General features: G+C 42.0%; 1 protein-coding gene across 5 annotated transcripts in view; it reads right to left on the bottom strand.

Moving 5' to 3' along the window:
* Positions 1 to 26,429, bottom strand: part of UBE3A (ubiquitin protein ligase E3A) — a 37,356-nt gene extending 10,927 nt beyond the window's left edge. Inside the window, exons 1-8 of one of the 5 annotated variants that reach the window (XM_082220066.1) lie at positions 25,877 to 26,429; positions 24,314 to 24,428; positions 17,913 to 17,980; positions 15,206 to 15,369; positions 13,378 to 13,492; positions 10,218 to 10,262; positions 5,444 to 5,754; positions 3,428 to 4,680 (exon numbers count right to left, since the gene is read on the bottom strand). In XM_082220066.1, coding sequence (XP_082076192.1) covers positions 3,428 to 4,680; positions 5,444 to 5,754; positions 10,218 to 10,262; positions 13,378 to 13,397 — 1,629 coding nt within the window. In that variant the 5' untranslated portion in view covers positions 13,398 to 13,492; positions 15,206 to 15,369; positions 17,913 to 17,980; positions 24,314 to 24,428; positions 25,877 to 26,429. The remainder of the gene's footprint in view (positions 1 to 3,427; positions 4,681 to 5,443; positions 5,755 to 10,217; positions 10,263 to 13,377; positions 13,493 to 15,205; positions 15,370 to 17,912; positions 17,981 to 24,313; positions 24,429 to 25,876) is intronic. The other 4 variants (XM_082220068.1, XM_082220065.1, XM_082220067.1 and 1 more) reach the window with 4 other exon arrangements.
* Between the last annotated feature and the right edge of the window lie 633 nt (positions 26,430 to 27,062).

Below are 27,062 nucleotides of genomic sequence, written 5' to 3'. Positions count from 1 at the left end.
AACTGCAAAGAAACAACTGGGAGAGCACTTAGAAGTGTCAAATTACTTGATATCAGGTGTTTAGTGGAGAACCTGGCAGTTCCCACTGCCTTGAGCTACAAGTTTTAAGTCAATCTTCACTAACCTGGTGCCATCCACCTGAAAGGCACCAGGTTGCCAAAGGCTGCTTTAATCGAACATCTGTTTTGAATCTATAGTTTAGAGAAAGGTTACTCTGTGATGGTTACAAGGCCTTGCAGAACAGAAGCAAACCAGTTATTTCTTAAATATATGTGAAACCAAATTTTCAAATAGATATTAGATCGAGCCTGACCATGAATGCAGAACAATTAAAAGTTTATAAGGGCACTTTGTCAGCGTTCAGAGTAGGAAGGTAGTTGCCCGGTAATTAGGAAAGTTTATTGTTTCAGGATGCATCTTGGGTGTAGTAAGGTACATGATACATACTTGACAATTTAACGGTGGTACTCAGTCACAATGTAAACGTGTTGTACATAAAAAGGAAAGGCTAACAAAAGGCAGCCAATATCCAAGGCCGAGGAAAAATTTACTTGCAGAACAGGAATAGGATTTCTGATACTATAAATCCAACTGCACTGCTGAGCAAATGAAAAACGGAAAGGCATCCAGCTTAGAATAGAGCTGAGTCAAACTAGATAAACACACACATTAAATATAGCAGCCTTAAACTAGGTTTTATAGAACACAATGTTCCATTTTATTTGCAGGATCAATGTAAACAGGTTCCGGCGAGAATTCTGTCCTAAGAGTTTGGAAACTTACTAAGTGAATTATAGATTTGCAAGAGCTGAATGTGAGCTGTAATGCAGCTTTCTCCTGCACCCCCACCATTGTGGAACAGAATGCCGGAATCAAAACAAGTTGTGACCAAGGTTATCCCTTCTGCCACTGGCAATCATTTAGATACTCAAAGCGCAATTGCAGGATTGTTGCCATGGCAAATACAAGTTTTACTGCAATTCCAAATTCTGTGACTGCCGGTAAAGAAACTTAGTTCTGGGATATGTGTATGGATGCAGTGTGCACTTTCAGACTAGTGCAAAGCTGCAGATTCATGTTTTCCCCTCACATGCATGAAAAATTATCTGAGCTAAACAGCAGCTGGCTTCCTCAGCTTCACTCAGGATTCTCCTGACAACACCAAAGTCTTCAAACCAGCCCAAAGCTTTGCACTATTTATGACTTGATCAAGTTAGCAGGTCTAAATAAGGAGACTTATCACCGCTGCATAAAATGTTAACGTGTTTGCTGAAAATGTTTTCTCCCAAGCCTTTTCAAATTAGTCTATTTCTGCAGTTTTGATTTGTGATGCATTTATGATTTAATACTGTTTTATTATCTATATTATGTTTTATGTTCTATTACTATGCAGCAAAATAAATATAACCTAGTTTAAATAAAGTCAAGTCAAATGAATATAATTAGAAGGCAGTGGGTTGCATCCAGTGTGAGTGGAAGACCACTTGCTTCCTCTCCCCTGCATACCCTTCAAAATCTTCCCTATGGGGTCTACCAGTGGGGGGCTGCAGGAGAGAAGAGAGAAGGGGAAAGCTCTGTTTCACTAGTGGAACAGGACCACTTGATACCACTCAATGTTAATGCAACTGCACATTATTCTTACACGCTAGATGCTAGCACCAGCACCAGAATTGCAGTTAAACTCTTTAACCTAAGTGACAGAGGTCTCGGGAGACTTGATTCACGGCTCATTCCCCTATCAGGGACTGCTAATCTTTCCTATCACAAACTGAAGAACCTGCATTCTAGGAAAAAAGCACGAACCATATTTTCTATTCCTCTAACCAAACTCAAGATGTCACTGCGGGAAAGCTACTGTGAAACTGATGCAAAGTTCAGTACAGTACTCCATGAAGTTTTTGTTCCTCAGATGTAAGGTGTTAACCCAAGACATGCGTTCAGACAATGACAAATTTGCTTACTAACACCTCTTGGTGCTATGTAGACCACTGGTTTGAAGACTAGCTTTATTAAGACTGAATGGGAGATTTTTTAATGGTTCCAGTTACGGCTTTGTGAGGGGAAGGTTGAGCTTCAAACAGTTATGATGAACCACAGAAAGGCTTGCAATGAAGGGGCTAGAGGTTTATACCACCAGTTCCATGGGGCAAATTGCCTCTTCTCTACAAGAAAGGGAATTCTGACTGAACATCAGGAAGAACTTTCTGACAGTTAACAGCTCTTCGACAGTGGAACCGCCTCCCTCGGTTGTGGACTCTCCTTCACTGGTGGTTTTTAAGCAGAGGCTGGATGCCCATCTGTCATGGATGCTTTAGCTGAGATTCCTACATTGTAGGGGGTTGGATTGGATGATCACTAGGGTCCCTTTCAACTCTACAATTCTATGATTCTACATGCGTCTGCATGTCATGGAGGCGGGAGATGTCTTTGGGAAGGAACAACAACAATCAGTTCACACACAGGGAGGGAAAGGCTTTAATAAGTTTTACAGAAGGTGGTGTTTTCATTTTTATCTTCTTTCTTTTTAAATTGTGGGGGACGGGGACGAGGGAGAGTTTCCAGCTGGCAGGCTGGATGCCTAGGTCCCCATAGCTCTGTGTGACATTCTGAAAGGCGGGATGGGTGAAGTGCTTTATTTTGCTTGTGTTGTTTGAAATCAAACTGCACAGGTCAAGGCACAGTGCTTTGTAGGTGTGGATGCCTCCACTGATCGCCAGTGCTTGTGAAGCCCTGTGCCTTACCTGCAACAGGGGTGTAGAAAGTAGGTGTGGCTTGGTCAAAATGGCTTCACAGGACAAAGAGGGAGGCCTACTGGGCTTATTAGGCTCACACGCTGGAGTACCTGACTGCTGCTTTATATCACAAACTGTTTCACGTGACGATTGCCCGTGAATGTGGCCAGATTATGGGGAAACTGATAGTTAAACGGGTATTGCCAACTGATACACCCCATCAAATGCACACATGAAATAAAGCAGTGTAATCTCCCCCCCACCGCTGTCACAACATGCCATGTACCATTATCCATCAATGAACTTCCAAGAACTCAAGACTCTTTCTGAACGGTCATCTGTGGATAAAAGCCACAGTGTGCCAAATCAAAATATTCCAGGAACATTTGTGCAGAGATTAAAATTCTAACATGATGGCTTTTTGGTTTTAGCAAAAGAAAAGCCATACATGTTTTACATAGGTTCAAATGTTTTTCCAGGAGTAATTCTGGGAACGATACGAAACAAACCTGTGTACATGGCAGGCCGCTCCTCCACACATCAGTCCCCCAAAGCAGCAGTAACCTCAACTAGGGCTTATAATACTTCAGACACCAGGAAACCTGAGTCGATAACATAATAACAATCTGGCTTCTAGCTATTTTATTTTCAAACATGGACAGTCAAGCACCTTTTTACACCAATAGGCCACTTACCCGGACAAGAGCATCATCTATGATGTGATCCCGTCTCACTTTGAGTCGCAAATACGGATTTAACTGCTGCCCTTGAACTAAACTGTAGAGTACGGTGATGCGCCGTTCACTGTACATACGGATTCTGTTGTCATAATACAATCCCAGGTTTTTCGTAACAGCATTCAATATAAAGGGGCACGTCATAAAGGAGAACTTGTTTTCCGTTTCTACCTTGAAGAAGGTGTAATCTTTGTCCATTTCTAGAACGTCATTCAGTGGCTCATTGATAAACTCTTCAAAGGGGATAAGTGGTTTTCGGCAATCTATAGTTTTTACACCAAGTTCCGTTTCCAGTGGGTCTACTCGGGGTCCTTTTTTATTTCTTCTCTCCTCGCCCAGCAGTTCCTGAAGCGTTAGCTCGCTGGATTCTGGGATTGGCTCTTCGTCTTCCTCCTCGTTGTGATCCGTGTCCACATCCCCTCCAACTACATTTGCATAGTAAACCATTTTTAAGCACTTTGAAGCAGCGACAATGGCATCGTCATCATTCACTAAGTTGCGACTGTTGAACTCGTTGCTTATGACCTTGTAGGTTATAAGTTGTTGAAACGTTTCCATCATCCGTCGGATCTGGTCTGCGCTATACTTTGACCACAATCTGACCAGCTTCGCTTGAGCTGCCAGGGGCAGCTTACTCATTGCTTTGCAAAACAATGGCAGCGCCATTTCCAGGTACTCAGGACTGTGAAGATTACCATTTTCCATAACGATAATAAACAAGTTGAGATAGTTAGGATCTCGAGAGTACACATTATGGTAAGTCAAGTCACATTCCACATTGGGCGACAAGTACACAAGTGCATTTAAAAAGGCAGATTCAATTTTTTCATTAGAAAGCAATCTATTGTAGACCCGTCTGACTGCATCAATGTCTACAGACACTTCTTCTGGGCCTAATTTTTGTAGGTTGTTATCCCCCTGCGCGGCATCGCCTGTTCTGGATGATGAAGATGATGGTGCAACCGAATCTTCTTCCATAGCAGAAGAACAGGCAGCTTTTTCCTTTTCATCTTCATCCTTATCTTCATCCTTTCCTTGAAGAGATTTCAGTTCTTCCTTAGTATGCTGCTTGGCTTTTCGAAAGCTCTGTACCAAAGCTTCAGCGCTAGAAAATACTCTCCCGATGACACGGATTAAAGGTGAATAGTCCTCTTTTTCTCTACATAGCTCAAGGATTTCATAGACTTTGTCTTCTGTTAAGAATGTCACATCTACAATGTTAAATACAAAGCAGAAAACCTCTGTTGAATTTAGGTTAAAATCTATGTATTAAGCAGAAGGCATTAAGAGACCCACTATTTACCAACTTCAGCAGGCATACAACAACTTTGGCACTTTATTATGACAAAGGAAGATTGAATTAGAAACTAGGGCTATGTTCAGCGTCACGATAAACCATTCCCCTGGTCTCACGACTCTCCACTGTGCTCTGGCACAGCTGTAAAGGGGGTGCTGCAAAGTTTTTACTTTTGATTTCAATTAACCAGGTTAACACCATGTCAGAATTCAAAATGGTGGTTAATCCTAACCATGGTTTGTTGAAACAAGCCACCTTATTGTATTTTATTTATTCAAATATTTATAGCCTGCCCTATACTGCTTGATCTCAAGGCGGTATAAGTAATTCATTTAAAACAAGGATTCTTCAAATAAAAACAAGGTACATAAAATAAACCAACAGCACTAATCTTAAAACACAAAATGGAACACAGTATAAAGCAACAGACATGCCCGACTGAATAATCGGTTCTTTATCAGACAACAAAGCAGGGTGCCTGTTTCTGAAGGGGGGTTTTTCCATCACTGGGCACCAGCAAAGAAATGCCTCACTGGCTACTCTTAATGCACGGACAGGTTAGTATAGAGAGATGCTCCTTCAAGTGCCTAGGTCTCCACTTGTTTAAGACTTACCGCTAACACCTTGAAACTGGACCTGAAGCAAATTGGCAGCCAGTGTTAAAGGTAATGCCTTACCTTTAAAGTCATCTCTTGGGCCTTGCATTTCTTTTTTGTTCATTTTTCTGTCAGTGCAGGAGTTGTTGTGGGCACCTTTGGAATTGTTTTCTAGGTAAGCTGAGCTTGTTCCTTTCTTGGAGGGATGAGGATCACAGAGTTTTGCATTAATCTTATAAAGCTCGAGGGCTTTAATGGCTGCTGCATTGTTATCCATACGGAGGAAAGTTGGACAGGAAGCACAAAATTCATTCGTGCAGGCTTCATTTCCACAGCCCTCAGTTAACTGATGGTAGTAGCGTTCTATTAGATGCTTTGCAGCTGCTCGCTTCCTGTACCAAACATCCAAACAGTAAGCACAAGGATTAGTATGGCTTTCATATACAAGCTCATTCAAATGGTCGGCAAAGCACAGATTAGTGAGGCTCTGAAGTGATCTCTCTCAATTTAAGAGATATTGCACATCAAGAGATCCTGAAATGCAAGATGCACCTGCTAAATAATAATAATAATAATAAAAGGTCTGATGCACAGTATAGTTTGTGAATGTGTAAACTAGTCTGCTGTTTCTTTAAAAAATGTAGATTATCAAAGTCTGGGGCAAAGACCCTCTCCAAACTCAGCATTTCAATGTGATTACTTTCAACTGGAAAGATTTAAGTAACAGAACTTTCAAAAGTACTTAATTAGGACAGGGTTATGGTCAATACTTGTCAGAGTTTGGTTCCAACAAATCATTCAGTTACAAGAATTACTAAGCTCCTCATATATATATGCACTCCTTCTCATTACAGTGGACGCTTGGGTTGTGAATGTGATCCGTGGGGGAAGCTCGTCTGCAACCCGCAGCGTCCGCAACCTGCAGCGTCCGCAACCTGCAGCGCCACATCTGCGCATGGCCGGGTTGCGATTCGGTGCTTCTGCGCATGCGCAAAGCGCGATTTAGCACTTCTGCGCATGCGCCGAAACCTGGAAGTAACCAGTTCCGGTACTTCCGGGTTTGGCGTGGTGCGCAACCCGAAATCGTGCAACCCAAAAAGTCTGTAACCCAAGATATGACTGTATATTGAAATTCACAATAATGTAGAAATTTAGTACAGTAAGTGTATGACTATAATTTGGCTTCTCCAAATGATATGGACTATGAGTCTCATCATCTCTCATTATTAGCGATGCTGCTGGGCTTCCATGCCTCATATGCAAATACATCTGTCTGCATTGTAATTCCATGCTGCCATACTATACTAAAACATCCCCCCCCCTTGTTGTCAGTTTTTAACAGGGATATTTAATTGTCAAGCCAGGTTCAAATCAAGGTTTAAGATCCTGGCTTGCTCTTAAACTGGTGACCATAGTTTCCTGCTTTGGATGAAACAGGGAACAATGGTTAATTAGAGACTCAATGATGAGAACTGATGATTAAAGAACTCAATGATGAGTTTCCAATAGCTGATCTCTTAATGCTTCAGTTTTGCTGGGTAGTACACGGAGCAGAAATGCTCAATATTTCTGCTAGTCTGAGCAAAAACCTGAAGTTATGTCTCAAATAAAATTGTTAAAATATTATTGGGATCATTTCAATTCACCATCGAAGTCAAGACTACAGGAGTTGTAAATCTCTTACATAGAACACGTCTGAATAAATTATTTCATGAAAACTTATGTCTCAAAATATAGTGCTAGGCTAAGAATGGGATGCGGGTGGCGCTGTGATCTAAACCACAGAGCCTAGGACTTGCTGATCAGAAGGTCGGCAGTTCGAATCCCCGTTGCTCGGTCCCTGCTCCTGCCAACCTAGCAGTTCAAAAGCACATCAAAGTGCAAGTAGATAAATAGGTACTGCTCCGGCGGGAAGGTAAATGGCGTTTCCGTGTGCTGCTCTGGTTCGCCAGAAGCGGCTTAGTCATGCTGGCCACATGACCTGGAAGCTGTACGCCGGCTCCCTCAGCCAATAAAGCGAGATGAGCGCTGCAACCCCAGAGTCGGCCACGACTGGACCTAATAGTCAGGGGTCCCTTTACCTTTACTTAGGCTAAGAATATATAAGTGAACTCCAAAACACAAACTCTCCATTTTATTTGGAATTATTTTAATGCCAAATAAAACCTTCCAGAACTACTCCATGCAGAACTTTATGATATGGCCCTAATAACAAGACTTTGCATGCAAAGGACATTCCAAGGAGAGAATATTATTTGATATTAGCCATGCTGTAAGTATTTGCAGTTTAAAACAAATAAAAAACAAAATAAAAAACAACCTTTAAGTGTATGAATCCTCACAAAATTCATGAAGTAATTTTTTGCTAGAGGAATTGGGGGTTTGTGTTCTAAGAAATACTAGCCTAAGCCCTCTGTTTCAAATGATGGCTGCTATACAGATTTATTTTAACAATTTCATACAAACAAGGAAATAAACTAAGTGAAATAGAATGTGTAATTACGTACAGATATTCTTGAGATGATTTATATCCCACATATCTACTGCAACTGGAATACTCAGGACAATTATCATTACTGCACAATTACCTTATGGCTGTTTGCTTCTGAGTAGTTTTCACTGGGACAGTTATGATCTTGAAAACCCTAAGGGGCCTGGGACTAATTATCTGAAAGACTGCCCAATCTTGTTTCAATCTACCTATATGTTGAGCTATTCTACTGAGTGTTCCCATCATGAGAGCAGGTGGTTAATTGTGGATAGGGCCTCTTCCACTGTGGCCCACAACTTTTGGATATCACTCCATGGTATACCAATGAGGCGCTGAGCTGTAACTTTTTAGGTGCCAAGCAAAACAATAATTTTGTCTCCAGCTTTTGGTGGCACATGACGGAAACTTATTTTGTGGTTTTGTTTGTGGTTGCTGGGTCTGCTTCTTGTTTTTTTTTAATATCTTGTTTTAATGTAAAAGGAACAGATGCTACTCTATATACTGGAAGAACCGTTTTCGGAAGACAGCAAAGGAAACAAATACGTTGTCAAATTTTATGGGAATGCACACACTGGCAATTAAATACAATATACTATGGGCCTGACAATTCTTTTACTAACATTAGTATTCTTAGGTTTGGCAAGTATTTTATTATCATTCTTCAAATGCATAAATTGGGAATAACTGAAATCTAACTCATCAACCAGTGTTAGACAGAGTTAAGTGTCACAATCACCATGAGTTTAGTTACATATTAATACTAAACCATGGTTTAGTGCTGTGTCAACGAGCCCAAAGCAAAGCCTTGGACTCATATGTATCTCATGCAGTTAGGAGAATGACTTTGCCAGCACTTTCTTTCCATTTCCACAGTCCGACCTTGTTGTTATGTGAGAATCAGAGATTGTGGCTTAAATGAACTTTGGTCAGTTACAGAGCAAGCCAGCTTCAAATCATGGATTATGAAACTGGCTTGTATAACTGATTAGTTATAATCCTGGATCTCTGGTTCATACACACGCCAGAATTCAAAGTAACAAAGTAAAGACTAGTGAAGTCCTTCTAGCTGTGAGAGAGGATTATGCAAACTTGTAGCCTCACTTGGGATCTTTCCTGCTTCTGTACATACATAACCATGGTTTAGTGTTACATGCAAACCAGCTTTGGTACTCCCTCTAGCTCTGAACGTCACAGTTAACAAAAAAACAAAGAAAGGTTCTCAGAGGAAGCTGGTTAAAAATGCCTGATATTTTGACTCATTTCCCCCTTGGTCCTCTTTCTAACCAAGTTACACATCAACAATATTTGTCATCAGTTGTTTCCACCCTATCAAATCTGTTAGAGCAGGAAGAGCGTTAATTGCTTTCTTCTTTTAAGTATTATCTAGACTAATGAATGGATTTTGCCCACTTACAAACAGTTTAACTCCATATTAGCAGTTAGTTGAGCCGTTGGCAAATAAAAGAATCTGAGTTAAATTATTTTGATCTAATAAATAAGATGGAATTAAATTGCAGCTGTAGCTTCAAAAATTAGATTATTTCAAGTTATAATAATATGAAAAGCACAATTATAATGAAGCAAATTATTTACAGTTATTAATACTAGTATGACAATGTATAGCCTGCCTTTCAACCCAAAGATTTCCAATGTGGTCCATTACAAAACATAAAATATATAAATCACCACAAAAAAGCCACACAGAATATAAACCAGGTATCATAAACCAGAAACACTGAAATAACAAGAAGCAGAAATTACAAAGTCTGGTAGTTAGACCAGTACCTTTTCTACTCATGAGCCTGACCTAGTATTTTCTGTATCACTAAACAATTGGACACTGCTTAATTTTAGTTGTATGTAATAAAAGTTGAAGAAGCCTCTGGTTGTGATCCAGAGCAGTCATTTATATTCCCATACGGAATGAGCACATGGTGGGTGATGTGACATTTTTCACTGGCACAGTTTACCTGCCAAGGCAGCGAGCTGTAATTCACCTTTAGGAGCAGCTTGCGTTATTGGCTCTAGGAACTGTCATAGCAAAAACATCAAAGAGATCTATGGATTGGATCCTTGCCAAGTTAGCTGCACTTGGATTCCACTGAAATAAGTAGCAAAAGTCAAGTCATGACTAACGTGATTTCCCATTGATTTCAACATACCTAATCTAGGCAAATGATCGTGTTCTCAATGTACCTAATCTGGGCAAACCATCATGTTGAAGAAGTGAACAATGAATAATTTTTCTCAAGTACAACTTAAAGGTAGCTGTTGAAGAATGGAGGTAATGCAACTCTGATGTTGCATCTGGGTTTCACACAAAATATACCAAATGCACTCTTTTGATATGCTCGTTATACTTACATTCGGCTAGCTTCAATATTTTCAGAGTGAGGTTCTCCTGGTGATCTGTAAAGGTTTAAATAAAAATTTGAGCATTTCGTATGCAGCTAAGAGGAAAAGTGATACAACTAGCATATTATGTGATTCATTAATACCAATAACATACCGTCTTTTTCGCTCTATAACACGCACGTAGTTTTTAGAGGAGGAAAACAAGAAAAAAATATTCTAAATGAAACAGTGGATGTATGATTTTTGTGGTTCATGCTGTGGCCACAGATGTGATCTGACGGTGAGTTTGGGGTAGCCCAATGCAAAAATCCTGAGGATCCATGTGGATCCATGCTTTGTAACCACGTTTTTGCGCCATTGCAGCCCCATGAAACAGTGTGTGTGTGTGTGTGGTTTTTGGTGCAGGCTGTAGCCATGGATATGCTATGTGATCTGATGGTGAACTTGGGGCGACCCAGTGCAAAAACCCTGAGGATCCATGTGGATCCGTGCTTTGTAACCACGTTTTAAGTGGGGAGGGAAGGAAAAGCATTCAAGGGACAAGGAGCACGCGTGGGGTGTGTGGAGAAGGATGCTGCTAATAATGCAGAAGAGGGGTTTAAGGGAAGAAGGACCATGCGTGGGGTGTGTGGAGAAGGATGCGGCTAATAATGCAGGAGAGGGGTTTAAGGGGAGAAGGAACACGCGTGGGGTGTGTGGAGAAGGATGCGGCTAATAATGCAGGCGAGGGGTTTAAGGGGAGAAGGAGCTCACGTGGGTGTGTGGAAAAGGAGCTTTTCGGCGAGCTGAGCGGGGAGGGAAAGAACACTGTTGCTTTAAAGGAGCCAACCGGACAGCAGCCACTTACAGCAGTGTAAGCAGCTCCTTTCCTCTCCCGCTTTGCTCCTTCTCTCCCTCTTTGCTGCTTTACACAGCTAATGGCGAATCCCCTGCAACCCAAGTCCTGCTCAGCGGATCAGCTGAGACGCTGGGAGAATCGTAATTTCCCCCTTTCCCTCATCCCGTGCCCTCCTGTCCCCAGCAGCCTTTTAAAAATTTTTTACTGGTTTTCACTGCGCTTGTGGCTCAGAGCCCTCCTGTGCCCTGCCGTCCCTCTGCAGCCTCATTGCTCCGTTTAGAGAGCGCACGGACCTTTGCTAGCTGAGGCTGCAGCAGCTGTTGCTGGCTACGTGGTGCTTTTCCCGGCTCGCTATGGCTCCCGTCTGTCCCTCCTCCCGTGTAAGCGGCTTCTGCCCGTTTTGCTGCCATGGCTCTCCTTCCCTCCCTCCTCCTCAGCTCCTCCCCCTCCTCCTGGCTGTAAAGCAAGCAAAGCTAAAGCCACGCAAAGCGGGACAGAAGCCCTGCAAGCGGCTCCCGCTTTGCTTGACTGATGGCAGCCATAGCTCTGGTCGAGTGCATTCGCTCCGTAACACGCACAGGCATTTTCCCTTACTTTCTAGGAGCAAAAAAGTGCGTGCTTTGGAGCGAAAATTACGGTATTCTCTTAGAAGTCAGTCCTACTGATTTCAAATCAAAGTTACCGTATTTTTTGCACCATAACACTCACTTTTTTCCTCCTAGAAAGTAAGGGGAAATGTCTGTGCGTGTTATGGAGGAAATGCCTACGGGTGGCATGCCTACAGATTTTCCTCCTCTAAAAACTACGTGTGTTTTATGGTTGGGTGTGTGTTATAGAGAGAAAAATACGGTACCTATAGGTTAAGGCTGCTTACAACGATACAAGAACAGATATAAGCTGCTCATCATATACTCACAGTTGTCTACTTTTGCAATTATCAACTTTTACATATTGTACACCTCTTTTACATAGTACTTTCTATTCTCACATCAAATGCTTCATAAAAACCATTGTTTACAATACTTCCGCATTTTTAGCTGTCCCAATAATTTGTCACTTTCTTATCATTATTTTGCCAGTACCAGCTCAGCTGAGCTATATTAATCCTTGTGCTATATTAAAAAGTGGCCTTGGTATATTTCGAGATTCCAACAAGCCTATGTTTCTAAGATTTCCAGAAGCTCAGCTGACAGTGTTGTATTATTAGTAAGTATAAAGCAGATTTTTAGGTTGTTCAGATGTCCAAAGTTCTGTGCTTGTTAAAACTTTATTCTACAACAGTGCTGGTTTTCTACAAGGACACAGCCCTTTCTGTGTTGATTTTGCATTTGTAGAATACCCTCCCCAGGAAAATATTTTTACCTCTTCTTTATTCTAGCCAGCATTTGAAAAAAAATTATTGCACTGTTTTTTAAGAAATGTTTTATCTGCCATCTTTTAAATGTCATTTTATTGCTTTTCCAAAATAAATAAATAAATAAATAATATTATGGAATTTGAGTGTATCAGTGTTGTTACATGATGCTGAAAACTGCCTTGTAGAGGACAAATTCTCTGAAAGGTAGGTTAGCAGCCATTAAATAAATGCAGTGTAGAATGTATTTGTTTATTTGAACAAAAGCATTTTAAAATTAAACATAACACGCTTAAGAAGTTTAGAAAACATCAAAGTTATCATTATTTAGCTCACCCCTGCCAAAACCAAAAGGTTTGCTTTTGTTTAATAAATTTCGTTACAAGTGCTAAGTTTTCAGCCCCAAATAGCACTGCAGAAAGCATGATCGCAACACACCCACCCACTAATCTGAACACTGCAGCATGAGCTAGCAATTTTATATGGTGGCTCAATTCCAATGCCACTCAAAGGAACTTCTCCATTCTGCAAGAAGTTACCTCCACTGTAACTCCTAGGATAGACAAAGCAAAGGCATGCAAGTCTGCTGCACTTGGCAATTTCACCAAGTTTCTGGAACAAAATCATTGTTTCAGCCAAATTGAGCACACATTGTCAGCAAGATACCATGAAGATCTCTCCCCAAATCTGTGCATTCTTTCATTTTCTTCTAAGGTTGGAATGTGGCGGACTGCTTCTGGCAATTACTGAACCAGAGACAGTCTCCCCTATATAACAACTCAGGGGGACAACAACATTTTATAGAATATTAACACTGATATTCAGAGCAATATAAAGAAAGGATAGACACTTCAAAAGTATTTGCCTCAATGGTGTCCTCCTAAAGACTACTTGCTAATAATTAAGCTGTTATGGAAGCATAAAAAGCATTATTTGCATTTGAAACACCATTTTAAAAAAAAGTTCATGACAATTACCTTTTACAAGCTGTGGCCATTCGGTGACATTGGGGTGATCACAATTTTGTGTTGTTGATTAAAAACAGGTTGTCGCTGGTCCTCTTGTGCTGGGCCAAGCATAGGCTTAATAGTGCTAAATGAATAAAGTTATGCTTAGTTAAACATCCTCAAGTTCATGTTTCAAAATAGGCAATTAAACGAACAATTGTGATCATTAGCCAACACACACTCTGTGTTGCAAGAAATCTTAACACAAATATATATAATAATTCTGCTGCCAAAACTAAGTTCCAGCCTTTACAAATCAACTTTTGAATTTGTCTAGATTCAATGCAAGACATTTCCCAGAGTCCAGTCATAGTTGGGCAGTTCATTAAAGCCAGGCTATTGAAACGAAATCCATGAAAGACAGAAATGATGATGGCCAGAAAACATTGTGGAATGGAGAAGATATTTTTACTTCCACTACTGGTAGTCTTTAGCCATGCACTTTCACTCAGGCTTAAAGTCATGCCTGGAGCTATGCATTGCAACTGTGCCTAGAAGAGCTTTCTACCAATTCCACTACCCTGATTTACTTTAGAAAGAACCATCCTTAATGATGGCTCAAAATATTAAGCTGGTTTAAGGTTAATTCCGAAAACTGCTTTCTGGTGTAGGTCATAAGAAAACATGTTACAATAAAGATCTAGAGATTGCATTTGTTCCCTATTGACCTCCAGGCTCAATTCAAGGTGTGGTTCATGATAAAAAAAGATCTACAATAGGATATGCCCCAATATACCCAGAGGCCATCTCCAGCCTTGTGCATTACTATGAAATTTTAAGAGTGTCCTCTTTCATTATTCATGTGTCAACTTAGGAATGTAAGGAAGTGTACAGAGGTGGCTAACCTGTAATTACAGGTTACAGGTTTGCCCTTGAGACTCACTAAGACAAATCTATACATTTCCTAGAAGTGCATATTATCTTTTATATAGGTTGGCCTTTGATGGCCCAGGATAGAATGGCCGGAAGGTCTATTTTAATATCGGTAAAGGTATTTCTGGCATCACCCACTTCAGCCTATGAGATGAGGCCACTATACAACACATTTCTTTGTAAAACTTAGTACGGACACCAGTCACAATTTTATTACAATTAATTAGTAATTCCACCACAAGGTACTTCACCACTAGATTCAGCTTTAGTGGCCACCAAAAATTCAAAGAAAAAAATACAGCCTATTACATCCATGGCTCTTTATATACAAGAACCTCTCATCCCTTCTCAGACCTGTTTTTGCAGACATCACGAGGCAGCTAGTGGGTAGAATGCTGACCCACTCCTTTCTAATTACAGCAAGAACAGCTGTATGGACCCTGTCCCCCCATGACGTGGGGTGATTAATGAGTAACTGCCTATTTTTTAGAATGCACTTTTGAATCCCAGTAGTCCTCTCACAGGAAACACCTATCACACCAATGTCCTAGTCTCTCAGGACCACTTCAGACATCACATTTTTAAGTGTATACGTCAAGCATCTTAGATTTATGCCTAAAAAAATGTGAAGTGTGAGCACAACAAACACGTGCTTGCAAATGTATGTATCAAAAGACCTGAGGCTGGCTGAACTTTCCTGCTGAGTGTTTACTTGGTGGAAACGTGGGGCTTAATTCCATGAGATTTGCAGTGGCCTTCGGATGGCTTCTGTTGACCTTGACAAGGTTTAACAGCTACTGTTCTAAAAATTTCCCACAATGCAAACTAATGAAAAACACAGGATGAAAATAATGCAGTTTACAATGGTTGGATTCTTCTTTTCAGCAACCCATTTGTAGTGGACATTTCCATTTCAAAATTTTACCTGTCAACTGTCTCCTGTGATCTGGCTTCTCTGGTATAAGATGTAAGGCTGATCTTCTACTCTGTCATGTCGCTGTCAGCCAGTGATTATTCAGCAACACTCGTACCCACAGCACCCCGAGGCCACCCACTGGCTTTTTGCTCTCCAGCTGAAGACTTCCATTGCTGAAACGGAACCAATTAATGTCTTACCTAATTCTATAATCTGATCTTATCTGTTCTTACGTACAAAATTTTAAACCCTTAACCTGAAGGAAAAAAAATCACTAAATTTTCTCAACTCACTTTTTCCATATCTGACTATAAAGCATTTGGCAAATAAGAATATTCTGAAGTATGAGTGATATCCAAATGTGGTGTCCCGCTTGCACAACAGACATCTTCTTGTGTAAACTGGACTTAAGACTCCCTTTCTCTTCCCCTGCAGTCCCCCATTTGCTTTATAGGGATGGGGGGGGCAGGAATGGGGAGGAGAGGAATAGGAAGTTCTGTTGCATCTACTGGTGCAGCACTAGATCTCTCCCTATAAACATTTTTTGCAGAAATCTGAAACACTGTCTGCACCCAGGTTTAGGATAGCCATGCACATCAGAACCCCGTTAACAAAGCGGAGCAGATGGATAGAGAGCAGTGTTTCCCTAGGTAGCAAGACCAGTGGTCAAGGATGATGGGAACTGTAGTCCGAAAACAGCTGGAGACCCAAGTTTGGGAGACACTGTCTTAGAGGTAGTTTAAAATGGAGGATAGACAAAACACTTAAAATTGCCATCCAATTCCCAGCTCGGGGGAAGCTGGCAACGTCCGTGGCTGAAACCCTAGAAAGCTGCTGCCAGTCAGTGAAGACAGTACTAAGCTAGATGGGCCAAGGGTCTGACTCAATATAAGGCAGCTTCCTATGCTCCTAATTGATAAAGCAATACCGTCCCTGTTATGGAGGACAATTTGCCATAGGGTACTTTTGGTTGTAGTCCAAAAACAGCTGGAGACCCAAGTTTGGGAAACCCTGTACTAGTGTTTGGCTGAGCTGACCTAGTCCCAGAACATATTTATTCTTTGCCTATAGTATCCTAGAATAGAAACACTTCTGTTTATTTCTTCATAGCTATTACCAATTTGCAATCCCTGTAAGTGACTGCTCTCTATGTATAAAATGGGATGCCTTTGGGGCACAATGAAATATACTAATGAAACTTAAAACTGCCAGAATCCCTTGGCCAAAGGCCAAATTTCATCATCTCTTATTTTATTCTACGGATGAACACATTTTCCAAGAGGTGAATTTATGCTTGAGAACATGGTGCTCACATGAGTCTTGTGCCCTATGTTCTATCATCTCGATAGAGCTGGCCCTATTGTTATACGAATTTCCGATCTCCAATTACATAACACAAAAAGTCAACTAGGGACCTAAAATAAGAGGCATGCAACACACACCTCCAAATCTCAAGCTGAGTGTTCAGAATGAAATTGTGCAAGGAATGAATGCATGGTCAATAGTGATCAACCTTGCCCATCTTATTAAAGTTGGGAGCAACTTTCTGGACAGCAAAGCAGGTGAGCTGACCCAGAGATGCTGTGAGTGCAAGTGCAGCTGAGCAGTCACTGGCTGCCACCCGAGGTTTCGATCTCAGAAATCATCCAAGAACTGACAGATTATGCATGTGAAAGCAGCATAACAGACAAAGAACAGTTTAAAGGCAAATTCAGCTAGAAGTCAGCTTTCATAATCAGTGTCATTCCAACATAATTTTCCTTTCACATAATAGCTGATATTGGGCGCAAAGTACAATTTTCACAGTTAAGACCACCAGTAATTTACTGTCTGCAAACAGCATTCGCTTGCAAAGGCTGCCTATTCATTTTGGTTGGGAGTGGGCTGGAAGGGGCACCTACAAACAGGTTTTCAATATGGAAAATGCAACCCTGTAAAGGAGATATAACTGTCTTGCTCTCTATTTAGGTGTCTTATTTTATTTCTCTTGTTCAAAAACTAGTGCACAAAGGAAATAATTTGGTAAGACTTCGTGATTCCTACTATACCAAATTAAAAGCTGCTGTTGTACTGGATATTTTAAAACCCCACCAACAGCAAGCAGCATGTCTGAATTTCAGCATGTATTTCATCATGCAACAATAAAATCAGAGTGCAGTTAAAACTAGCTTGCTTTGTGGTAACCAGACTAAAACTGGTTACTTAATATAAGATGTTAAAATAAAGTGAATTAGGACTGTTTCCAGGAACGTGGTAGCAACATGAGATTTTTGACATTTAGCCAATTGACAAAAAGGTGACACTGGAACAGAATAATACCAGATGAGCCGTCAAAAGTGTTCACACTTACAAAAGGTATGCTATTCATTATGCATACTAAAAGTTCATTCAGCACTTAAGGTAAGACAAAAGGTGATCCAATTTATATTCTGTCCACAAGCAACTAGCATACAGCAGACAAGCTATTCTTGGTTTGTGGAGCAACATGCAGGCTACATCATTCATATGGTTAGCCTGCTAATTAATGGAAACTGCAAATTTTCAAAAGACCATAGCACATGATATGGCAATCAAGTACTCAAATATTCAGCGCTTTATAATATCTTCATAAATATTGTTTTCTTTCATAAATTTGTTCTCCGTAAGGCTGTTTTATTAAGAGAAATTATTTCTGCTGAAAAGAACACAATATCTAAGATACAACTATTCTACATACCATGTTCTTCCAGTACTTCAGCAGGTTGCTCTTGCACGTTGCCAAATGGCCTTCAATTGCCTGCGGACCTAGAATACAATATCTTACTTCAGTTTTTTTAATCAGTTATATAAAGATTAAGATCGTCTAATGCATAAAATCTACATGATGCTCTTTTAGAAGTTCATTTGTGCTGTACTATTTACTGCACTCAGGATAAATAAAAATGATTGTAAAAAAACCCACACATCTAAAAAAATGAATTGGATTTTTACTCTTGTAAATGGTTTTTAAGTACTGAAAGTTTCTTATTTTCTAAAAACAGCCTGCTTAAAATTAAATGTAGAACCAAGAATGTTACGCCGGTGTTTATAATTTCTTAAAACAAGAAAAGTGGTCACTTGTCATGAACACTGGCCTGGTTCACATGTCACATTAAAACAGAGACAAAATGGCCTGGTTTCCTGTGAAGAACTGGCATGCTTCTGCTCATGGTTTGTTTGAACAGAAACAAACCATGAGCTTAGATTCGGATGATACAACAAGTCAGGCCATGCTTTGTTTCCTGACAGTAGCAGGAGTGGGAGAGAATCAAACTGCCTGCAATTTCAGCAGCTTCTACCAGCATGCTGCTTGTTCACATTAAACCGTAGCTTAAAGTAACTACAACAAAGGGTTATAGCTCAGTGGTTGCAGAGCACATGCTTTGCATTCAAAAGATTCCAGGTTCAATCCCAGTATCTCTGGGTATGGCTGCGAGAGACCCCTCTCTGAAACCTAGCAGAGTCACTGCCAGGAGATTACACTGAGTCAGATGGACCAATGATCTGACTCTAATTCATAGCCAAGTTCTTTGTACGAAATAAAGGTGAACAATGTTTTATAAAACTTGTCTGATTTTGAGGTTGAGTTTTCTTTTTGATTATATGTTTGTTATGCAAATGACAAATGAGCCCTTGTTAAAAGAGAGAGAAAATACTATCTTCTTCCTCACTAGATCATCATCAAGTACAGTGGTACCTCGGGTTATAGACGCTTCAGGTTACAGACTCCGCTTGGACTACATGGAATTGGCAGAAATGACTGGCAGAATCCGAGACCAGGGAAAAGAGTCGGGGGAAGAAGATTGGAAGAAATTTAAAGACTATTTACAGAAATATTGCAAAATTAATGAATGTTAGAATGATGTCAGAATGAAGTTAAGTGGTTTAAGCAGCAATGTTATAAAGGTGTATGAAAAATGGATTATTAACAGGTAGAACTCAAAGTTATATTATATTAAGTTAAAGGATTAAGATAAAAACAAAGAGGGAAAGAAATTGCTGAATTAATAAATTGAATTGGAATACAAAAAAGGGAGGTGTGAGGAGGTCAGGGAAGTAAGGATATGAATATATGATATGGAAAGATTGATGTGTTTTCTTTTTAAATGTTTTTTTTATCTTTTTTCTGTATTTTGTATTTTTCTTTTTTCTTTTTATCTTCTCTTCTATTCTTTTTATCTATGTAATTTTTTTTCTTTGAAAACTTAATAAATATCATTCAAAAAAAAAAAAAAATACAGACTCCGCTAACTCAGAAATAGTACCTCGGGTTAAGAACTTTGCTTCAGGATGAGAACAGAAATCGTGCGGCAGCGGTGCGAGACCCCATTAGCTAAAGTGGTACCTCAGGTTAAGAACAGCTTCAGGTTAAGAACAGACCTCCGAAACAAATTAAGATCTTAATCAGAGGTACCACTGTATACCTAACTGAGGGAACTTGCATTTTCCTATTTTTAAAGCTCTGTATCTGAGAACAGTGATTTCGCTCAGATCTCATTATGAACATTTATAAACAAGTACACAATACCAGCTAGGGCATCTCTGTGGCCTACTGGGGGGGGGCAGGGAGGTTGGAGCTGTACAGATGCATGAGCAGGAATGCTGGGTTGGCTCTGCTGGTGTATCTGTGCAGCCCCAGGCACACCAATGCATTGCTCAGTCCAGCCTAGATGTTGGGCGAGGGGCTCTGCCACACCACACTGGTCACAGTACATTTCCTTTTAGAAAAATAAATTGCTTTGCCCTAACCAACCCCAGCTTCTAGGAAGTTTGGAGGGCTTAGCTTTTTAAACAAAGGCCACATTCTCATGTCACACTAAACTAAGGCTCGCCACAATATGCATGAATCGGAATAACCCTGTGCATGTTTCAAATCATGTGGTTCTCCCACACTCCCCTGTGTAACCAGAACAACAACTTCAGAGGCATTTACTTTCAGTTTCCATTAAACTCAACTTGTCATTCTGGTTTAACCCAGGATTGTGGTTTAACACCAACTATGGTCCGTTTCAAAGTAAGCCAATTTCAAACCATCAGTTATTAAGTCAGCTTATACTGAAAAGGACCACAGTTAGTGATAAAATATGCTCCCAGTTTCAGACAAAATGACAAGCACAGCTTAAGGGGAAATGAAAGCTTCTCCTTCCAGTTGCATGAGAGGACAGGGCACGAGCATCTAAGGATTGGTTGGGCTTGCTTTAGTTTTTGCATTTCGTGGTTTAGCCGGATGTGCAAATGTGGCCAAAGACATATGGGTAAAAATGTCCATATTTATTTAGAAAATGTATACCACAGGCTTCATCACAAGACCCCAGGAAAAATTACAATTCTAAAAAGAGTGAGCACAAGTTTGGGGTTGTTCGCTGCTTTATGTTTCTGGGGTTCACAAGGGAATAGAGTTAGGCAATATAGAGGAGTGGATGTAAAACAGAAAGAAGCAACCTGGATACAAAGTCTAACCTTCCATATAGTGCTCTATTCATTTACAGCAAATATGACTAAGCAACTACATTAGCCAATTAGTATACAGCACAGTTTAGGAAAAATATTGTCAATGAGGGATTAGATTTAACTCTTCAATTATCCCACTGCAACGCTGAAGTATTATACCTGAAAGCTACCTGGAAGAATAAGTTGCAGTTTTACAAACTTTAGAAATAAAGCGTAAGAGTAATGAAATTCACACAGGAGGAAACCCAGCAAGTTGATCACTCAGGAACAAAAAACCCTAAAATGCCTGGGCAAATAGGCATGTTTTGACTTGTTATTGGCACCAGTCACATGTCTAAGTGAAGGACATCCCACAAACAGGGTACTACCGTGTCACCACCTAGGAAATTTCTCCTGGTGGCAAGCAGAAGAGAAGGGGAGTAATAGGAGAATTGTTCAATTTAGAATTAAATTGATTATAGACATCTGAGGACAGGCCAGAGAGATTTTGGATCTTGTCCGTTTTCACACACTAACAACACATCCTTGTAGAATTCTATCCATGACATTTTATCTGCACAATCAGAACGAATTTCAGGAACCAAAAAGTCGTATTGAAGAATACAACTTCTGAGTTGGCTGGTCCCCCAAAATGGCAACTAGACATACCGTTTTGGCAAGTGTAACCCTGATTTAAGGAGCCATTTGGCTTATACAGTCATACCTCGGGTTACAGACGCTTCAGGTTGTGCCTTTTCGAGTTACAGACGCACTGAAACCCAGAAGTACTGGAACGGGTTACTTCTGGGTTTTGGCGCTTGCGCAGAAATGCTAAATAGCGCTTTGCGCAGAAGCGCCAAATTGCAACCCGCGTGTGCACAGACACGGCGCTGTGGGTTGCGAACGTGCCTCCCGCATGGATTACGTTCGCATAGATTATGTTCCTATTAGCAGAACATTCATTCTAGTGGGTAACTGCCTAATGGTGTTTCTCTAGAACACTCAAACATCAGCAAATGAAGCAGACAGCACATTTGTGGGCAAAACTGCACATAGATACACAAAACACCAGGAGGAGACTGAAGAACTTAATTTACAACAGAAATATTATCTGCATTATTCTGTATATTTACTCTAAACTGCTTTGCGTCTAAGATAAAACCAGATAAACTTTTCTAAATAAAAATGGCATACTGGATACCTTACCCCTGAAAATAAAGTTAAAATCCAACTATGTTTTTTTTAAAAAAAAAACCCAGCAGAGAAAACAATTAAACCCTATGTCACACAAACTTATTAAGGAAACACAGGAATTCAGATATTGTCTAACATTTTGTACCAATCTCAATTTTTCTATACATCAAACAAAACCAAGCCTTTATGTTTCTGCAGCTTCCAGTAACAGCCTAGTTTGCACATAATGCTACACCATTGTTTGTTTACTCTAACTGTGGTTTTGTTTTAATATGTGAAACCAGCCCAGCAAACTATGGCTTGTTTTAACTATGGTTTGTCATCCTCTCAAAGCCCAACAGAGTTGCTTAACCATTAATTGTTTGGCTGTCGTAACTAGTTGCTTGCCAAGCTACAAAGGCACAAGGCAAGAGCAGCTGGAAAACAAACCAAGTTATGGAGAAAGAAGCCATGGCTTGTTCGCTCATCTGCTAGAAAATTTGTGGCTTGTTTTAGTGTTATGTGCGATCACAGCCACAGTCAGGAGCCAGTGTGGTGTAGTGGTTAAGAGCAGTAGTCTCCTAATCTGGGGAACCGGGTTCGCGTCTCCGCTCCTCCACATGCAGCTGCTGGGTGACCTTGGGCCAGTCACACTTCTTTGAAGTCTCTCAGCCCCACTCACCTCACAGAGTGTTTGTTGTGGGGGAGGAAGGGAAAGGAGAATGTTAGCCGCTTTGAGACTCCTGAAGGGGAGTGAAAGGCGGGATATCAAATCCAAACTCTTCTTCAGGAAAGTTTAACAGAATTTGACTGTGATAAGCCCTTTTCAGGTGTTTTGATTGCCTAATATGTAAATAACACACACAAGAAGGGGTTGTGTACATCGTTTGTAAACAGTTTGGGACCCTACATGTGTGACAGCATGATGATCTAAAGCAGCAGGTATCCTCTACTCACAGTGGCTTCCCACTTCAGATCACTGATCATCTCATGCTCATGTATAGCTCTATCTTATATATCAAGAGTCGGGAACATTTAGCTCTCAAGTTGTTGCTTAACTTAAGCTCCCATCAGCTCCAGCAAGCCAGGGATGATGAGCCAACAATAAAAAGGAGGGGAGATATATGATGGGAATGGAGAAAAGCCTTACAACAAAGGCATCTGAAAAGACGTTTAGGGCTCTTTCACAGCAAAGGAACTAATTGCACTAGATTTTTTTTCTAACATGTGGATATCAGACTATAGAACCATTTCCTTTATAGTTGCTGTGCTTAGAATAACACCCACAAATATATATTGCCTTAAGTATTTTGAAATGTGAAGATAATATTATATCCCCAATCCAGTTCTAGTTGCTTGTGTCGCATGTAGTAGCGACCCCTGAATCAGAATACATATCCCATGCATTTTATACCTTCAACAAGTACTTGCATCCACTTATGCACACATATCTCCTTTGCTGGAGAAAACTGCTCTCACTTTAGCAAGTGTTCTCTGCTTTAAGGTCCCACTTGGGTATTACTATTTTGAAGTCTGCCAGAATCAGGGCAATACATACAAGATGAAAACTGGTCACCAAATGGACTATGGACCAGGCTTATTTTTAACTCCCTCCTACTTCAGAACCCCTCCTGATCATACAGTTAATCCTTTTTGCTACAATGGAGAGGTCATCCAAGCTAAATTACAACATCCAATGATGGTAGTGGAGATTCTATCCTTAGTGAAGAATACAGTGGACGCTCAGGTTGCGAACGTGATCCATGCGGGATGCATGTTCGCAACCCGCAGCACCATGTCTGTGCATGCACGGGTTGCGATTTGGTGGAAGCAACCTGTTCCGGTACTTCCGGGTTTCGGCGGGTCCGTAACCCAAAAAACCGCAACCTGAGGCGTCTATTACCTGAGGTATGACTGTACTAGGGATGGATGCAAGCCACACGTTCCCTCCCAGAGTTATTCAACAAAGAGTGCACATTCATCACCCTCAACCTCCCAAGAATATCTCAATAGTTGAGATTGGCGTGCCTACACCGAGACAGCTGAAGGAAAAGAAGTGGCTGTAAGAATTTCCGTCCCTTAATCAAAAACCCTGGACTAAGTTTAGGGGTTGCAGTCATCAGATTCAGCAAACACTGCCACTAAAATCCACACCTGTGACACATTCATGGTATAGAAACTGTGAGCAGAAAATTTCTTTAGCTTTAAGTTAACTATAATATCTTACATACATCATTAGCACCAGCTTGGTGTACTTTTTCTACTCCAGTCAAATAAATATCTAGTATGGGTTTATTTCACTGTCAGACTTGTTCCTCAACCTAACTTGTACAGTTTTACTAAGCACATTTGGACTTTTAAAAAACTAGCACAGGGGCATGCAACTGGATCAGACAGCTGGATGCATACATATCCAGCAGTTCATGAACCACTTTGACAAGTGGGCGGGACTGCCCACCTGTCAGTCAGCTGTCATATGGTGTCAGGTGATTGTACCTTCAATCCACAGCAGCAAAGGACAAAATGGTGCACACTCTTGTGCTCCCAATTCTTTCTGCATCAGACTGAATTCAAGCTGCAGCTGCAAAGGAAGAAGTAGCTGTGGCAAGAACTGCAAAGAAAGAATCTATAAGTCAGACATGGGAAAGGTGGATGTGGCTCACCAAAAATAGCTTGGTGGGCCAACATTTTGAGGCTCAGTGGGCCTATCAGATCCATAGACTGGAGGCTCCCAGCCACTCGTCTAGCACACAGCAGCAAAGCGGTGCTGGAGTTAACCTGAGGTTGATTTTGCAATGCTTGAACGTGCTCTAAAATTGTGTTCACATTTTCCACATGTTTAGAAGAGATGTATTTTAAAAGTCAGTCATCCTCTTACTTCTGATCATCATTTTTACAGAACACGGAAAATAAGTCCCTTTACTGACCATATATACTGCCTTGCATAGTGGTTACCTGAGCTAAGGTCCTGCTTTCTAGCTGGGGAATTTTCAGAAGTAACAGAACTGTCACTGCAGAAGCCCAAATCTGAATCCAATGCAACTTTAAATGTAAACATTTGTTATGGAGTATTTGTTTACATGAGGAACAGTTACAATTTCAGTTTAGGCACCTGCATCAAGCCTAGGATAGTAAGTAGTGACAAAGAGGCGAAACGGACAGCAACAATTATCCGATTAAACTAAGGGACGGAAATGTGGCTTCTAGTCACCCAATTTAAAAAATGAAACAAAACCTTGTGGGGAAAGTGTGCAAATTTCTGATTTCTAATTCTACTCAGAAACCGTCAAGCTACACAACAGCCGCCACATAATTCAGTTCGATGGCAACTACACACAACCAGAAGAGCCAACAGACATGCTACCCACGTGGACCGGGAGTCCCACTCCTAACTCTTAGGGACAAATGTTGCATGCAAACGTTTGACGGAAGCCTGCTCGCAGGAGGATGAACAAAGGAAAAAGCAGGTTAGATCAGGCCAGCAGCAGCAACGGAATAATACACACCCCACCTATATAATATCATATATTAATATATGTATGTAATATAAATTAATAGCAGAGTCCACTGCTGGGGGAACAAGGCGGCGGGCTTATCAGACCTTTGGCCCCACTCGAGGAGGCAACTTTCCCGTCTTAAGGCCTTGATAAGCGTGTTTTGTCTGGGGCGGGCGGGCGGCGGCAGCAGCACTTACGATGCGCAGCCAGGCCCGGCTCCCGATACGCGCGCCCGGGGGCTGCAGACACGGAGCAGCCGGTACTTTAGCGCTCCCCCCCCCAAAAAAAAAACCCCCCGCTGTCTCCCCTCACACTATTGCAGAAAAAACACACCTGGGCAAAAAATAAAAACAGAGAGAACCAGCCCTTGGAGAAGCTGTGATCGGCGCTTCCCCGCCCGCCTCTCCTCCCTCGCTTCCCCGCACAAGGGCGAAAAGTGCGGCCGGGGAAGGGAAGGGGCGGCCTTCTCAATCCCACGACCCCCCCACCCCGGGGGGCTGCGAAGGGGGACCAAGTGCCCGGGGCGGGGAGAGGCCGCCCTTCCTCCCCCCCTGATACTCACCTGGCGCTGCCGCTTCCCGCCTTGGGCCCAGCAGGCGCCGCTTGCAAGCAGGCCGGGCTGCCCCCTGTCAGCGAGACGCCGCTGCCGCCCCTCCTCTTCCGCGTCGCCTTCTGGCCTCCGCCGCCTGGCCTAGGCCGCTGTGCCGGAGCGCGCAGGGTGGTGGTGGTAGCCGCCGCCGCCGCTGAGGGCTGTGAAGGAAGGGGAAGGCGCTAGGCCCGGCCCGGCCCGGCTAGGCCTGCCCGCCTGAGAGCTGAGTGGGAAAAGGGGAAGGCCGCCTAGGCGCTCTAGGCGTGCGCGCGGCTGTCGAGATGGTCGGCGATGGCTGAGCAGGGGCCTCCGCGCTGCGCCTCCGCCCTCTCCCCCCGCTCGGGGTCACCCGGAGCCCAGCACCACCATGTTGGGAAAGAGGGAATTACGAGAGAGAGAGAAAGAGAGAGAGCGGCCGGGCGGGGGCAGGGAGGAGGAGTGGGGAGAGAAGAAGGGGGGGGGAAAGAAAAGACCAGAGGCACGGGTGTCAAGCGCGGCGCAGCTTCGGAGGACTGGCGGGGAGGGAGGGGTGGCCCAGCATGCACCGCGCGCGGGGCAGCGCTGCTAGGCGCTCTGTCTCTGTGTCTCTGTTTCTCTGGCGTGCTCGGCCGCTCTGCAAGGACCCCGGATCATAGAAAGAGGGAGGGGAGGGGCCTTCCCCGCCAGCGGCCATGTCACGAGAGGCATCGGCTTCGCCACCGCGTGGCCTTGTCCTTGCCATGCCCAGGTTTCTCGTCTGGTTTTGAGCGGCAGGGCAGCTCCGTGCCGCGGGGCGGAGGCAGGCGAGGTGGGGTGATGGGCCTGGCAGTGGGGAGCCAGCGAGGGGAAGAAATGAAATTCGCCGGATCAATAAAATCACCCCGGACGTTCAGAAATGTTGACATTCGGATTTGTAAAAATGTTACATGAAGAAAAAAAAAATACGAGGCACTACACTTCTGTAAAACAAGAAAATCCTTAATAAAATATATATATTAAAAAAAGAAATGTTGACATTCATACAAGAGAGTGATCACCGTTATTTGTACTCCCTCTCCTCATGCTCAAAGCGGCTCAAAACAACATGCAAAATGCAATAAGATAATCTCCACGAAGTGTGCACAACATGCAGAATGCAATAAGATAAGATAATTTCCAAGAAGTGTGCATATATTAATCT

This window comes from Podarcis vaucheri (assembly GCF_965113315.1).
Source record: "Podarcis vaucheri genome assembly, chromosome: 4".
NCBI classification, from domain to species: Eukaryota; Metazoa; Chordata; class Lepidosauria; order Squamata; family Lacertidae; genus Podarcis; species Podarcis vaucheri.
The sequence above is the reverse complement of the archived record's forward strand: the minus strand, read 5'-3'. Positions and strand labels throughout refer to the sequence as shown.